At 38.7% G+C, this 16,573-nt stretch overlaps 1 protein-coding gene across 1 annotated transcript in view; it reads left to right on the top strand.

The window, feature by feature from the left end:
* TRAF3IP3 (TRAF3 interacting protein 3) overlaps window positions 1–16,573 on the top strand; it is a 62,107-nt gene that overhangs the window by 40,485 nt on the left and 5,049 nt on the right. Inside the window, exons 10-16 of the mRNA XM_007481329.3 lie at window positions 3,806–3,877; window positions 5,248–5,388; window positions 5,504–5,641; window positions 7,153–7,288; window positions 8,583–8,645; window positions 13,727–13,786; window positions 15,697–15,833. Coding sequence (XP_007481391.2) covers window positions 3,806–3,877; window positions 5,248–5,388; window positions 5,504–5,641; window positions 7,153–7,288; window positions 8,583–8,645; window positions 13,727–13,786; window positions 15,697–15,833 — 747 coding nt within the window. The remainder of the gene's footprint in view (window positions 1–3,805; window positions 3,878–5,247; window positions 5,389–5,503; window positions 5,642–7,152; window positions 7,289–8,582; window positions 8,646–13,726; window positions 13,787–15,696; window positions 15,834–16,573) is intronic.

Genomic DNA, 16,573 nt, shown 5'->3' on the forward strand with positions numbered 1-16,573 from the left:
TTTGCCCAGGGTCATATAGCTAAGTATCTGAATCCAGAACCTCCAGCCTCTTGGCCTGGCTCTGTATCCACTGCGTCACCTAGCTTCCCCCACTGTGCCTTATCATTCATTTTCATTAACCTCTCCAATCTCACAGCCTTCTAGAAATAATATCCAATGCCAGAAAAGTTTTTTTAAAAATCCTCAGTATGGATGAAACTAATAAGTGACAAGTTGTTGGAGAATAGAAAGGACCAAAGACCAAGTTAGCAAAAAAAAAAAAATAAGAGCCCAAAAGAGGGGTCATGGAGGGCAAAGAGCTGCCTCTAAAGCCAGAGGACTTGGGTTAAAATCTACCCCTCTGACACTCTGTGTGACCATAGATACAGGTCACTCTGCCTCACTTTTTCTCAGTCTCCTCACCTATGAAATGTGGGGACTGGAATAGAATATCCTTAATGGTCCAGGATCCCTTATAGCTCTAAATTTATAATTTAGTTATGGGAATTCCAAAAATTGTATTCAACATCATGGAAGAATGCTAGACAAAAAATAGTTTTCATAAGATGAATACACATTCCCCTCCTCTCTCTCCACTCCCATCCTGGCAGGTAACTTTTCTCAAAGAATTTCCAAAAATGCTACCAGATGGAGCCTCCCTATGAACAGATAGAAGAGGAGACCTCTCATACAGAGGTGTCAAACTCCCTACAATCTGAAAAACTCTCAAGTGTGGCCAGAACCAGATGAAAAAGTAATTGGGAAATGTTTATCAAAATAAATTTTAATATTAATAAAGCATAATATTAATTTGATATTTTCTAATGTGGGGCCTATAGGGCTCCATTTCTATTTTAATGATACCATTGTTCTAATTTGACATACTTTGGGAGATGTCCCAAGTCTTTATCACCCCCAACAATGAAAAATTAACTTGTAGGCATCATAATTTTTAGTATTTAAGAGTTCCCTAGTGAAGTTCTAATTGTTCTAGAAGGACTTGAGCATGGACAGAGGTTAATAGCTAATACCTCAGTTAAAGTTTAAAGTCCCAGAAGCATAGGATGAAATACAGGCCACCTCCCGGGAATGAACAACAGGCCAGAAGTGGGAAGAGCTGCTCTGAAAGAGGAAGTAGGATAGTATTCCACAGAAAAACGTCTTAATTTCTAATTCATAGTTTTACCTCTTTAGAGGTAGCATTATCTGGCAGGGTGGTACAGGCAAAAGAACTTTGACTTTAAAATTAAAGATTTATGGGTTCAGATCTAACCTATGATGGCATACTGCCTGTGTAACCTTGAGCAAATCTCTGGACTTCCCTCGGTCTTAGTTTTTTCATCTGTGAAATGAGTGGATTGGACTTGATGGTCTCTGAGGTGCCTTCCATTTCTAGATCATTGAGCCTATCATATCTGTGCCATTAAGAAAGGCCCTTTGATTAAAATAGGCAGTGAGGAGACTAAACACCCTTTGCAAATGACATAATGGTCTGCTTAAAGAACCCTAGAACATCAACTAAAAGGCTAGTGGAAATAATTAGCAACTTTAGTAAAGTTGCAGGGTACAAAATAAACCCACATACATCATCAGCATTTCTATATATTTCCAACAAAACTCAACAGCAGGAGTTAGAAAGAGAAACTCCATTTAAAATCACATTAGACAATATAAAATATTTAGGAATCTATCTGCCAAAATGAATACAGGAATTATATGAACACAACTACAAAACACTTTTCACATAATTAAAACTAGATCTAAACAATTGGGAAAACATTAATTGCTCATGGGTAGGATGAGCTAAAATAATAAAAATGACAATCCTATCCAAATTAATCTACATATTCAGTGCCATACCTATCAAACTACAAAAAAAACTTTTTTATAGAATTATAATAAATTAGAATAAAGTTCATCTGGAAGAACAAAAGATCAAGAATATCAAGGGAAATAATGAAAAAATGTGAAGGTTGGGGATCTAACAGTACCAGATCTTAAGCTTTAGTGGTCTTCAAAACAATATGGTACTGCTAAGAGACAGAAGGGTGGATCAATGGAATAGATAATAGGTAAATTACCTCAGCATGATAGTGTTTAATAAACCCCAAAATCCCAGCTTTGGGGACAAGAACTCACTATTTGACAAAAAATTCTGCTGGGAAAATTGGAAAACAGTATGGGGGAAATTAGGTTTAGAACAACATCTTACATCCTATACCAAGATAAATTCAAAATGGGTAAACGACTTAAAGATAAAGAGTAAAATCATAAATAAATTAGGTGAACATAGATTAGTATACCTGTAAGATCTGTAGGAAAGGAAGGAATTTAAGACCAAGCAAAGAGATAGAGAACATTGCAAAATGTAAAATGTATGACTTTGATTATATCAAATTAAAAAGGTGTTGTACAAACAAAACCAATGCAACCAAAATTAGAAGCAACAAACTGGGAGAACATTTTTATAACAAAACTCTCTGACAAAGGTTTAATTTCCCAAATATATAAGGAACTAGCTCAAATCTACAAAAAATCAAACCATTCCCCAATCTACAAATGGTTAAGGGACATGAATAGGAAGTTTTAACACATTGAAATCAAAACTATCAATAAGCACAGGAAAAAGTGTTCTAAATCCCTCATGGTTAGATAAATGCATATTAAAACAACTCTGAGGTACCACCTCATACCTAGCAGATTGGCCAATATGACAGCAAAAGAAAGTGATAAATGTTGGAGGGGATGTGGCAAAATTGGGACACTAATACACTGCTGGTGGAGTTGTGAATTGATCCAATCATTCTGGAGGGCAATTTGGAACTATGCACAAAGGGCTTTAAATGAATGCCTGCCCTTTGACCTAGTCATATCACTATTGAGTTTGTACCCCAAAGAGATAATGAGGAAAAAGACTTGCACAAAAATATTCATAGCTGTGCTCTTTGTAGGGGCAAAAAACTGGAAAATGAGGGGGTGTCCATCAATTGGGGAATGGCTGAACACATTGTGGTATATGATGGTGATAGAATACTATTGTGCTCAAAGGAATAATGAACTGGAGGAATTCCATGTGAACTGGAACGACCTCCAGAATTGATGTAGAGGGAAAGGAGCAGAACCAGGAGAACATTGTATACAAAGACTGATACACTGTGGCACAATCGGATGTAACAGACTTTTCTACTAGCGGCAATGCAATGATCCAGGACAATTCTGAGGAATTTAGGAGGAAGAATGCTATCTACATCCAGAGAAAGAACTGTAGAAACAGAAATTCATTGGGAAAATATATGATTGACCATGTAGTGAGATAGGAATGTGATTAGGGTTTTGATGTTAGAAGATCAGTCTACTGAAAATATGAATAACATGGAAATAGGTTTTGAACAATGATACATGTATAACCCAGTGGAACTGCTTGTTGGCTTTGGGAGGGATAGCAGGGAGGTGGGGATCATGAATCATGAAACATTGAAAAACGTTCTAAACAAAAATTAAAAAAAGAAAAAGAAAGGTCCTTTGAATCATTCTAGTTTCTAAGATCTCTTTTCTAAATTTACTTTAAAATTTTTTATTAACATGTTTTGATCTCAATCATTTCTCACTAAACATTCCCTTCAACCTCCTTTAAAGTTAAGCAAAACAATCCAATGAATTTCTGTAATGTCTTGCTCCAGCCAGAGGAGAAGTAGAGACTGTCCCCTTATTCTTATGACCCTTGTCTGCTCCCTGTCCTACCCAGCTTCTGGATAAAAGGTAAAAAGCTCTTTGCTGGCTTCAGGTTATCTCAAACTCACATTCATTCATCTCACATTCTCCCCAGGGACAGCTGAATGAGGACAGGCTGAAGAGCAAACTGAGATCCCTGGAAAACCAGCTGTATGCCTCTACCCAGGTAATGGCCCTGGGGGACTCTAAGTGCAGATAAAAGAAGAAATTCAGTACTGTGTCACAGAAGGGCCAGTGTGATGGCTATACTCTCATTCCTGCACAGCTAGCTCTGTGGGGGCATCTTCTGTGGCTTTCATCAATCTCTGGCTTCTCCCCCAGATTCCCTCTTTACTCCTTCCCTTCTTTCCTTCCAATGAATCTCAATACTTAACATATTGTGCCGCAAAAGAAAACCTTAAGCCTAACTAGAAACACAAGGAAAGGCACTTGGGAAACACCGACACTAAACATAAAATTTTTGTGCCCTGAGCTTTGACAAACTGGGGTTATTATTGTTTAGGTCTTTTAATGAAATCAGACAAACCGATATCTGGCTCACTGGCAGGCACTTTGGACTCCAGAAGGAAATAAAATTCTGTTAACTCCTAATCACCCACACATAATTTACATATGGCCAATCTTGCTTTCAACTCTTTTTTGACCTATCAATTCAGTATTAGTAGTTATCATGGCTGGTGTAAAAGAAAAGAGAATTGAAATTTCTTTCATTTACAACAAAGTACTTAATCATTAGATAACAAGCAAGCTAGAGAAGAGTGGTCAGCTCCATTCAGGCTGGTTCTTTTTTTAGACCCTTACCTTCCATCTTGGAATCAATACTGTGTATTGGTTCCAAGGCAGAAGAGCAATAAGGGCTAGGCAGTGATGGTTAAGTGACTTGCCCAGGGTCACACAGCTAGGAAGTGTCTAAAGTCAAATTTGAACCCAGGACCTCCTGTCTCTAGGTCTGGCTCTCAATCCACTGAACCACCCAGCTGCCCCCCTTGGCATGGTTCTTAACAAGGAATAGACATAAGTTGGGGTGAGGAAGGGAAAATGGGTAAGAATAGAGAAGCTAGTCAACTTACCAGCTCTTCCTGAGTGTTTTTTCACATGATATTTCATCATTTGATCTGAAATACTGTGAATTCTTAGACATATCCAGTTTAAAATGTAAGAGCTCAGAGTCAAACAAAAAGGTTTAAGGATTCCCTTCCATTTTGAATTATCTATAATTATACTACACAATACATATAAATAATCAATAACCAACTCTAATCTTTATGTGGTTTTATCATTACTCACCAGAATTAGGGAAGTTAGTCAATTAGCATTTGTTAAGTGCCTACTATGTGACAGGTGTAGATTTGTAAGACGGATTTGCTTCTTTCTTATACCTATAGAGAAATGTCAGGTAAGAAGGTCTTATTCTCTCCCACTGACTTTCTTCCATCCATCCAAAGTAGTCTGCCCCCTCCTCACACCAGTTCTCCCCAACTGGGAAGGAAAAGTATGTATACCTGGCCAATGGTAGATTTGCACTCTCTCTTGCAGAAATACTCCATAGAAGGTGCAAGAAAGGTCCTCCTGGAAATGGAGGACCAGAAGCAGAATTATGAGCAAAAGGCAAAGGAGACCCTTCAGAAATTATTGGAAGAGAAAACAGCTGTGGAGCAGCAGCTAGAGAGCACTCAGGTGTGGTGTGAAGGAGGATTCCTCGGTTCCTCCTGGTTGGCTTGAGGGATGGCAGGGACAAGAGGTGAGGTGAGTGGCCCCAGGTGTCACCTTCTCTATCTTTGCACTCCCCCAGAGGTCCCTGGCCACGGCAGAGCTAAAGTGTGAGCAGTGGAGGGAACAGTATGAGACTCTGAAGGAAGACTGGAGAGACCTGGGGGCCAAGCACAGCGAATTGGAAAGTCAGCTCTATGTTCTACAGTCCAAATTGCAGGTACCAGACACTAGGGATGGTGGGGAAAGGCCTGGACAAAGAGAGAGGGAGGACTTGGGCTGGAGACTACAGATCTAAACTATGGGAATTTCTCTCTCAGTCCCACACCCAGGTTCCTATGCCCTCCACTTGGCCCCTTCTTGGCCAAGGAAGTCAGATATCAGGCATCATGGCATAAAAGAAAGAGCATTGGGCTTGGATCCAGAAGACCAAGTTTGAGTCCCAGCTCCACCACTAACTAGCTTTGTGACCTTCAGTTTTAGCCCTTTCTCCATCTGTAAAATGGGATTCATAATATTTGCACTAAATGACTCATAGGACTGCTAGAAGCAAAGTGCCTTGTAACTTATAAAGCACTATGTAAATATAAGCTTCTGTTATCATTTTCATTTGGATGGATGTGAACTGTTCCTTAATATTGCTGAGAAATGGGGTTATCAGAGTTTGAGGAACTGAATTATTTCAGTCCAGCAGTCAAAGAGAGGAAGCACTTGCCATCTGGTAGCTTCCTAGTTTAACTAAATAGATGCTGCACTCAATTGGTCCTGTGCTTGGAAATGCTGTGCCCTCTAAATTTCAGTATCCTGGGACAAAATCCCAGTCCCTCTGCCCTGGTAAAGCTCTGGTTAAGGGAGGAACCACAACAACAACAAAATCACAGATCCAAGGAGTATGTTTATAGAGTACTTTGTGATTATACAACTTTTTTTGCAAATATTAGATTTCATTTATTGATGGATTTCTTTATAAATTTACTTTTTATTTTCTGTGCCATCTTCCTTTTTGAGGACTGACAACTCTTCAAATGCAGAGAAGATATTTACTATTTCTTTTGTATTTCTCCTACTCTATCTTACACAAAACCCAACCAGGGTAGACAGAACTATACCCAATTCATTCTTCAACAAACATTGCTAACTCTCTTCACAGCTTCAAAATTTTGCTAATATATTTTTAAAGGCAGATAGTAAGTGGTGGTTGTAAAATAATGGAAACAAGGAATGATAACTAATTCTCTTTGGTGTGGCATGGATTATTTTCTTAGTATAGAGAAATGTTTTACTTTTTCCCATAGTCCTAGCTTTCTAAAACTAGGGCAGGGTAAGTGGAGATTTCCCCCAAGGTGCCAAAATTTAGAGGGCATTATTTCTAATTCTTAAGAAGGCAGAAATCATCAAAGTTAGTGCCTAAGGCAGTAGGCATATTTAGTCCTAGAGGCTATATCCTACCCTTCTCACTCCTCATAGTCATGAACCAGTAGTCTGTCTCTTCCTTAGCATCCAGGGTCTCTCCTCCAAAGGTTCTTATGAACTGAGTTCTGACATCTTTCCTTCTCCACACCACCCTCAAAATATTTCATCTTTGCCCTAGGCACAAGAATGGCTAGTTTTGCTAAAACTTCTCCCATTTTTAAGATTATTTGATTATCTAACATAAGAACAGGTTGAGAAAGGGCTCATCCCTTCCTAGCACTGACCCTCATCTCTGTGAGGGGTCCCTTCTCCTTGCAGGGAGCAGACAGTCGAGATTTACAGCTAAACCAGGCATTACATCTTCTGGAACGTGAACACCAGGACCTCCAGACCCAGATTGACCGCCTGCAGGAAGAAAGAGAAATGGACTGTTCCAATGTCAATGACCTACAAGGTACCATTCCAGGCCACAGCTGAGAGTCATTACTGACTGACCTCTTGCTTGCCACTTATTTTGATTTTACATGCTTCATAATAGGAGGGCAACAGTTGACTCAAAATTGCATAAGCTGCATTGGAATCCTATCTGACACTTTGAGACTGAGTAAATCGCTTCTCCAAGACTTTGTTTTTCCATCTATGCAATTGGAATTATAACACTTGTGCTATCTACCTCACAGTATAGTTGTGAGTAGAAAAATAACTGAAATTTGTATGTTTTTAAGTTTGTAAAAATGCATTATCTTGTTTGAACCTCACAACTCAGTGAGAAAGATAATGCAGATACGTATTATTATTCCCGCTGCACAGATGAAGAAACTGAGGCTCAGAGAAGTTAATCACTTGAACATGATCCCAGAGTTACTAAGTGTCAGAAGTAGGATTTGAACTCAGATCTTCACAAATCCCCAGTACATCATTCAACCACCATATTGGTGCTTCTGAATAAATCTGAATAATTATTATTCCTGAACAATTTTAGGAAAAAACAGTGGGGCTGTATCTCAGTTTGAAAAGCAACTCAACCATATTAAAGAATCTCAAAGTTTCATCTCACTGAGGCTTCCCTCCCTGACTTTCTCTTCCCTCCACATTCTTCATCTCCATCCCCAATCATCTTTTTGGATGCCCTGCTGCTGTTGCTTACATAATTTTTTTGTTATGGCCAAATGTATTTTCAGCCAAAAAAGGAAAGGGCAAGGCATGGGGAAATTAAGGGATTTCTGTACTAAGGAAGAGGTTGAATAAAACGTCCTTTAAGGTCCCTGCCAACCTTGACACTCCATGGAGTTTCAGAACCCACTCCAGCCATGCCAGCTATAAACCGTGGATAACTATAGTAATGAATCCAGCTAGTCCAGAGTGAAGCTGATAAATCAAGAGAAAACACTAGCACTTTGACAAACTTTAAAGTTCTATATAAGTGCTAGCTCTTATTTATTAAAATTGATATGAATGAATAATTTAATAAAAATGTATTACAATCTGATGTTGTGGAAATGAACACTAAAGCCAGTATCCATTGAACTTAACCTCTGAAATGAGAAAGATGCTACGATAAATTCCCAGTTCGATTCATCAGAAATTGATGGAGCACCTAATAGATGTGTAGGGTGCTCAACTCCCAGGGGAGATAGAGGGTGAAGAAAAGCCTCCTCGGTTCTTGCCCTACACTCTGGCCAATCCAACCGTCTGGACCTAATGTCCTGAGGATTCCTCTCTTTTTATTTGTGCTTTTCCACTTCCAGGCCAACTACAAAGGTCCGAAGAAGAGAAACTTGCCCTGAAGGCTACAGTCCAGCACTTGCAGAGTAAGTTCTCCCTTCCTATCCTGTAGTTCTTCCCATTCCCACAGTAAAGAATCCCCCCTCCCCACCCCCCAAACTAGCCATCTGAAGCTAAGACCTGTTTGGTTTTCCCTGATGGGGACTCTTGCAAGCTGAACACCTCTGGGAGGTAGTCAGGAACGTCCCACTTTAGAAAGGGGAGGAGAGAGCTTGTGACAATGACAGAAAGGAGGGAGACGCAGAAGCACAAAGCCTGGAGGGACTTCAGGGATATCACGGATGGGATCAAGCCCCGGGAGAGGTAGCTAGAAAATAGATTTGGTGCCGGGAAGCCAATGGTTTTGGTGAATAGGAATCAGAAGTCAAAGATGCAAGAGATGAGAGCCAAGTTGGAAGATTTGCTATGGATGAGGCCAGGGCAGCCCCTGGATATTGGAATAGTAGAGATTTTACAGCTAACATCTCCCAGAGGTTCTGCTGTCTAGCCTGCTTTGCAGATGAGAGAGCTTAGGTCCAGACTTGGGTCTCCTGCCATAACAGAAAGCTTAATAGGCTCTGCTCCTTTAGTGCCCCTGGCTAAAGGTGTATCTTCATAAGTGATACATTTGAGCTCTTATCAAGCATCCTGCCCAAGGCTGTTAGTAGAGAGAGCTGGACTGGTCATTGGGAAGACCTGAGTTCAAGTCCTGACTCTGACATCTAATATTATGAGTTCCTGAGCAAGTCATTAACATTGAAGTGCTCTGAGCAGGCTGCAGAAAAGGTGAGTTCCTTCATCCAAGAGTCCCCTAGTTCATACCAATGAAATCGTAAGGCCTGTCCCTGTTCCTGTCCCTCTTCTGTCCCAGGCCCTTTCTTTATTGTTGTTTCAGTTGTGTCTGACTCTCTATGACCCCAATTGGAGTTTTCTTGGCAAAAAATACTGGACTGGTTTTTCTTTTCCTTCTCCAGCTCATTTTACTGATGAGGAAAACTGAGACAAACAGGGCAAGTGACTTGCTCAGGGTCACACAGCTGTTGTCACACAGCTTCCTCACTGCAGATCCTGTACTCTGTCCACTGCAACACCTACCTGCCTCACTTGCATTCTCCTGAAAACTCAGAAGAAAAAAGAACATGAGTCCATTTCTTTATTTCTCCTGATAACTTCACATCTAAGGAATACTTTTCCTTTTAAAAAGAATTTTTTATTTATTTCATTAAATATTTCCCAATTAAATGTAAAAAATTAATAATCATTTTTAAACCTTTATCTTCCATCTTGGAGTCAATAATGTGTATTGGTTCCAAGGCAGAAGACCAGTAAATACTAGGCAATGGGGGTTAAGTTACTTGCCCAGATTCACACAGCCAGGAAGTATCTAAGGTCGAATTTGAACCCAGGACCACCCATCTCTTGGTCTGGCACTCTGTTCACTGTGTTACCTCACTGTCCCAAGAAGGCAAGCAATTTGATATAAATTATGCCTGAAAAGTTATACAAAACACTTTTCCATATTAGCCATTTTGTAAAAGAAAACACTAATAAAATAATAAAAATAAAGTTTTTTAAAGTATGCTTTGGAATAAAAAATAAAAAGTATGCTTCAATCTGCACTCAAGGTTCATTGATTCTCTTTCTGGGGGTAGATAGCATTTTACTTTATGGGTTCCTTGGAATTATCTTGGATCATTCAGAGTGACTAATCTTTCACAGCTGATTATCCTTACAATATTGCTATTACTATATGCAATGATCTCCAGCTCTGCTCACTTCATTTCACATAAGTTCATATATCTTCCAGATTTTTTGTAGCTCTATTAAATAATTCTTTGATAATCTGATTGGCACTAAATAAGTAAATTAACTTAGGCAGAATTGTCATTTTTGTTATATTATTGGCCTACCCATGCGCAATTAATATTTCTACAGTTGTTTAGATCTGTCTTTATATGTGTGGAACATGTTTTGTAATTGTATTCATACAATCCCTGTATTTATCTTGGAACATAGATCCCCAAGCATTTCATACTATCAGCAATGTTATTTGTAAATGGATTTTATTTTTCTATCTTTCTGCTTGGTTTTGTTGGTAGCATGTAGAAATGCTGATGATTTATGTGAGTTTATTTTATATCCTGAAACTTTGCTAAAGTTGTTCATTGTTTCAGCTGGTTTTTTAGTTGATTTTCTAGAGTTCTGTAAGTATAGCATCATATCATCTGAAAAAAAGTGATTTTTCTTATTGCCTCTTTTTATTCCTTTGGTTTCTTTTTCATGTCTTTCTGCTATAGCTAGAATTTCTAGTACAATATTAAATAATAGTGGTGATAAAGGACATCCTTATTTCATCTCTGATCTTATTGGGAAGGTTTCAAATTCATCTTCCTTATAGATATAGTGCTTATTCTTGGTTTTAGTTAATTGCTACTTATCATTTTTGGAAAGATTCTATTGATTCCTATGTTCTCTAGTGTTTTTTTGTTTGTTTGTTTAAACCCTTACCTTCCATCTTGGAATCAATACTGTGTATTGGCTCCAAGGCAGAAGAGTGGTAAGGGCTAGGCAATGGGGGTTAAGTGACTTGCCCAGGGTCACACAGTTGGGATGTGTCTGAGGCCACATTTGAACCCTAGGACCTCCCGTCTCTAGACCTGACTCTCAATACACTGAGCCACTGAGCTGCCCCCCCTAGTGTTTTTAATAGGAATGGGGGGTTTTTGGTATTTTGTCAAAGGCTTTTTCTGCATCTATTGATATAATTATATGATTTTTTGTTATTAGTATGATCAATTGTGCTTTTCCTAATATTGAACCATGTGATCTTTGGGATATTGTGCTATAATCTCTTTGGTAGTGTTGCATTTAAACTTCTTTGCATCAATATTCTTTAGGGAAATTGGTCTATAGTTTTCTTTCTCCCTTTTTTGCTCTTCCTGGTTTAGGTATTAAAATTTTATTTGTGTAATAAAAGGATTCTGTCTTTACTTATTTTTTGAAATAGTTTATTTAGTATAGAGATGAATTGTACCTTAAATGTTGGATAGACTTTACTTGTAAATCTATCTGGTCCTGGGGATTTTTTCTTAACAAGCTCATTGATAACTTGTTCAATTTCTTTTTCCAAGACAGCATTATTTAAGCATTTTACTTCCTCTTCTGTTAATCTAGGCAATTTATATTTTTGTAAATATTTGTCTAATTCACTCAGATTATTAGTTTTACTGGAATATAATTGAGCAAAATAACTCCAAATAATTGCTCTATTTCATCTTCATTAGTGGTATATTCACCCCTTTCATTTTTGATACTATTAATTTTCTTCTTTTTTAAAAATCAAATTAACCAATGGTTTATCTATTTTATTGTTGTTTGTTGTTGTTTTCATAAAACCAACTTCTAGTTTTATTTATTAGTTCAATGGGTTTCTTTTTTTACTTTCAGTTTTATTAATCTCTCCTTTGATTTTCTGGATTTCCTTTTTGATTTTTAATTAGGGGGTTTTAATTTGTTGTTGTTTTTAGGTGAGTGCCCAATTCATTTATCTACCCTTTCTTTCTTTTATTAATGTACACATTAAGAGATATAAATTTCCCCCTAAGAGCCCTTCAATTTTTGGAATGTTGTCACATTGTCTCAATAAATAAATTATTTTTTCTATGATTTGTTCTTTGATCCACCCATTTTTTAGGATTATTTAGTTTCCAATTAACTTTAAATCTATGCTTCCATGTCCCTTTATTAAATGCAATTTTTGTATTATAGTCTGAAAGGGGCACAGTTAGTATTTCTGCCTTTCTGCATTTGGTTGTAAGTTTTTTATGATCTCATATATAGTCCATTTTTGTGAAGGTGCTTTGTACAAATGAGATAAAAGTATAATTCTTTCTATTCCAATTTGGTTTTTTTCCTAGAAGTATATCCTTATCTAACTTTCTTAAGATTCTATTTGTCTCCTTGACTCCTTTCTTACTTAGTTTATGGTAAGACTTATCTACACCCCCATTGGTATAATTTCACTGTCAATTTCTTCTTCTAATTCACTTAACTATTCCTTTAAGAATTTAGATTCTATGCCATTTGGTGAAAATTAATTTAGCATTGATATTACTTCATTGTCTACATTTCCGTTTTACAAGATGTAGTTTCCCCGATTATCCTTTTTAATTAGGTCTATTTTTGTTTTTAATTTGTCTGGGATCATGATTGCTACCCCTGCCTGTTTTGCTTTAGCTGAGGCATATAAGATTCTTCTCTAGTCCTTTATTTCAACTCTGTGTGTGTCTCTATTTCAAGTGTGTCTCTTCTAATCAACATATTTTTGTATTCTGATTTCTAATCCAGTCTGCTTTCAGCTTCCATTTTATGAGTGAGTTCATCCTATTCGTATGCACAATTATGACTATTAACTGTTCATTTCCCTCTATCCTATTTTCTTCTGCTTGTCCTTCTCTTTTTATCCTGTCCCTCCTCTAAGTCCATTTTGTTTCTGACCACTGCCTTCTTTTATCTGCCTTCCCTTTTATTATCTCCCATTTCTCTTTTCCCTTTCTTCTTCCCTGTTGGGTAAGGAAGACTTCTATTAACAATAGAGTGTATATGTGTGTGTATGTGTGTATTCCCTTAAATAGTATTTTTCTAAGGTTGTGAGCACCGAGATGATCCTGGGCAACAGTTAGAGAACACCTATTTAATCAGCTCCCCTCTTCCATTACCACCTTTGATACTCTTCCAATGAATCCAATAGCAAGAGGGCTGACACAAGAAAAAACATGGGACATTTTTGGAGGCTTCCCTGGGAACAGGGACAGCAAACTTACTCATGTGGAAGCTAGGAAGGTGAATATTGTCAGCCAAGGATGTGGTGAGAAGAGAGAGAAAAGACAGAAAAGTCTTTGGTCAGGATGCTTAAGAGGAGCTTTAGTCAAATGCATCACCTGCTATTAGGGCAGAATGCCTAAGACTGGATCCTTACCTTCTCAACCATAAAGAAAGGAAGCTGAATTAGATGGCCTTTGGCCTCATCTAGAGAGCTCATCCAGAAATAGAAGAGCTTCCCAGGGGCCAAAAGAAGGGGCAAACTTGCTCAGCATAGAAAAGATCAGAGCATTTCCTTTTTTTACAGGTCTTCTCCAGAGCCAGTCTGAAGAGTCTCCCACCCAAGAGGAATTTATGCCAGAGAAAGGTCAGCCAATTCCCTACACCCAAGTCTAAGACTTCTGTACTTGTCTTGTTTGCCTGGAGGCAGAGGGCTGGACTAGAAGACCACTTAAGGTCCCTACCCAGCCCTGAGATCCTATCACTCTAGACAAACAGAACTTTCAAAGTCCTCTTACGCAGCAGTAAGCTAGTTTGCTTTTCAGGAAGCTTTTTGTTGCTAAGACAAGATGTTCAGACACTGTGAAAAAGAGATTTCTGTTTTTTGTGAAAACCTCTATTTGTGATGGCCAATATGCAAAATAAATTTATTTTGAACTCAGTATTCCTATGTCCATTCTTATTCCCTTGACTGAGGTTGTGATTGTACCCCCCTAAACCACTTCCACAATTCTGCCACTCTTCCCACTTACCACCAAGCAAGGCCAGTAAATCTTCCATAGCAGCTTTTCCCATGTCCTGAGGTTGACTGATATTGGTTAAGTTCCCGGATATCAGCAACAAAATTCTTGAAGACTAATCCAAGTACTCTATTGCTTCTTGCTACTTAATTAGAATTACACGCTCCTTGGCAGAAGGTAGGAAAGGAAAGGAGTGGAAATCAATTACTAACTCTCAGACCCAGATATTCATGGCACTGTAGAGAGTGAACTATCTATCCACAGTGGTGAAGACCTGCGTTCAGGTCCTGCCTCTCACAAGTGTGATCCTGGGCAAGAGACATTTAACCTCTCTCAGTGCTCTAGGCAACGCTAAGACTTCAGAGAAAGTGCCTATCTGCATTGGTGGAGGGACTTCCCCAGGCCAAGAACATCACAATTCTGGGATCTTTCCCTAAATCCACAGGGCACTTCCTAACTTTTCCCCCAGCTGCTCAAAGGTTAAGTAACTTCCTGAAGACAAACAGCTAGGAAGTATAGAGACACATACTTTATCATCTTCAGGCATAGCAAGGATTATGATGCTCATTTTAAAAATTAGGAAACTGAAGAAAAGAGTAACTTACCAGAACGGTACAGTGAATAGAGTGCCAGGCCCGGAGACAGGAGGACCTGGATTCCAATTTGACCTCAGACACTTCTTAGATGTGTAACCGTGGGCAGGTCACTTAAACCCAATTGCCTAGCACTTGCCACTCTTCTGTCTTAAAAATCAATAATAAGACAGAAGGTCAGGATTTTTTTAAATTTTTAACAAAAAAGAGAGTACCTCTGATCATATAATTATTATTTTTTAAACCCTTACCTTCCATCTTAGAATCAATACTGTGTATTGGTTCTAAGGCAAAAGAACGATACAGGCTAGGCAATGGGGGTTAAGTGACTTGCTCAGGGTCGCGCAGCTAGGCAGTATCTGAGTTCAGATTTGAACCCAGGACCTCCCGACTCTAGGCCTGGCTCTCAATCCACTGAGCCCTCCAGCTTTCCCTAATCATATAATTATTGATAGCTTTTTCCAATATGCCATGCTATTCCCTTGGGAGTAAAAAAAAAATAGTCTATAAAGAAGAGAAGACAGAAAGATGTTAGAATTAATGTCTTCATATATGTGAAGATTCATTTTTTGGAATCATAAGCCTGAGAATTAGAAGTCTTTCGGCCACCCCGTTCATGTTGTAGATGAGAGAACATAAGCACAAATGATTTCTGGCTAGTTGTTGCTTTTTGGAGGTGTCCAGCTATTTGCTGTCCCTGCTGAGGTTAGAACAAGAAGGAATGGTTCAAGCTAAAGTTCCAAGGCTCAGATTAGATACCAAACAAGACCATAAAGGAGAGAGTAGAGTCTCCTTCACAGAATCCCTGGAAACACTCAGACGAGTCCTGTTGAGAGTCAGGGCCTTCTCACCCAAAGTTAGCGGTTCTTCTTGCCTCCTGCCCAGCCCCCTCCTTCTCCAAGGCAGGGACTGCATGCTCACAGATGGTCTGGCTGATTTTTTAGGTCAGACTGATCCTACACGGAGTTCAACCCCCACCCATCTGGAAGAGAAATCCGAGGGTTCAGGGGAGGAGAGAGAAAAGGAACTCGGGGAGCAGCTGCAAGAGAGGACTTTGCAGCTCCAAGAAAAAGAGAAGGAGGTGAGAAGGGGAAGGAGATTCCACTGCTTCTGTAAGGATATAAGCCAAAGGAACAATTCCCTCTCTCAGGAACTGTGCCTAAGCGTGTGTGCATCTTCTCAAAGGGAGTCATTTAAGATGGTGTTGGCTTGAATTTGAATATCTTAACATTTTCTTTCCCATTTTCCAGAACAAATCTCTTGTCAGGACACAAGACACATAGCCCTGACTTTTCTCAACAGTAACCTTGGGCTTTTTACAGCACAATTCAAATAGAGGTTAACGCCTCACACTTTACCAGAAGTATATGTTTTAGTCCAATAAATGTCCCTGTGTTGTTCTTTAAATTAGGAGTGTCAAAAAATAAAAATAAAAATAAATTAGGGGTGTCAAATTAAAAAAAAACCAGAGTCCACCAAAATCATACAGGCTTGGTTTTTAAATGACTCATTATCCGTGTTTTACTGTATTTTTACATTTCAATTATTAAACATTTGGATGCTTCTACTTCAAATCACAAATGTGTAGCCATCAAGTTTTCCAAGAAGCTTCTAGACCCATTGAGAGGTAGCTATGGTGTCATGGAAGGAATCAGGTCAGAGTCCCTTGCTAACGATTTGATCTTGGGTATGTGGCCTTTCTGAGGGCCTCTTTTCTCAGCTATGAAATTGTATCAGTAATACTCCTTTCTCTAACTACCTCCCAGTGAGGAAAGCACTTTATAAGTTATAAACCCCTGTATAAATTACTTATTTATTGAG

This window comes from Monodelphis domestica, chromosome 2, assembly GCF_027887165.1.
Source record: "Monodelphis domestica isolate mMonDom1 chromosome 2, mMonDom1.pri, whole genome shotgun sequence".
Lineage (NCBI taxonomy): Eukaryota > Metazoa > Chordata > Mammalia > Didelphimorphia > Didelphidae > Monodelphis > Monodelphis domestica.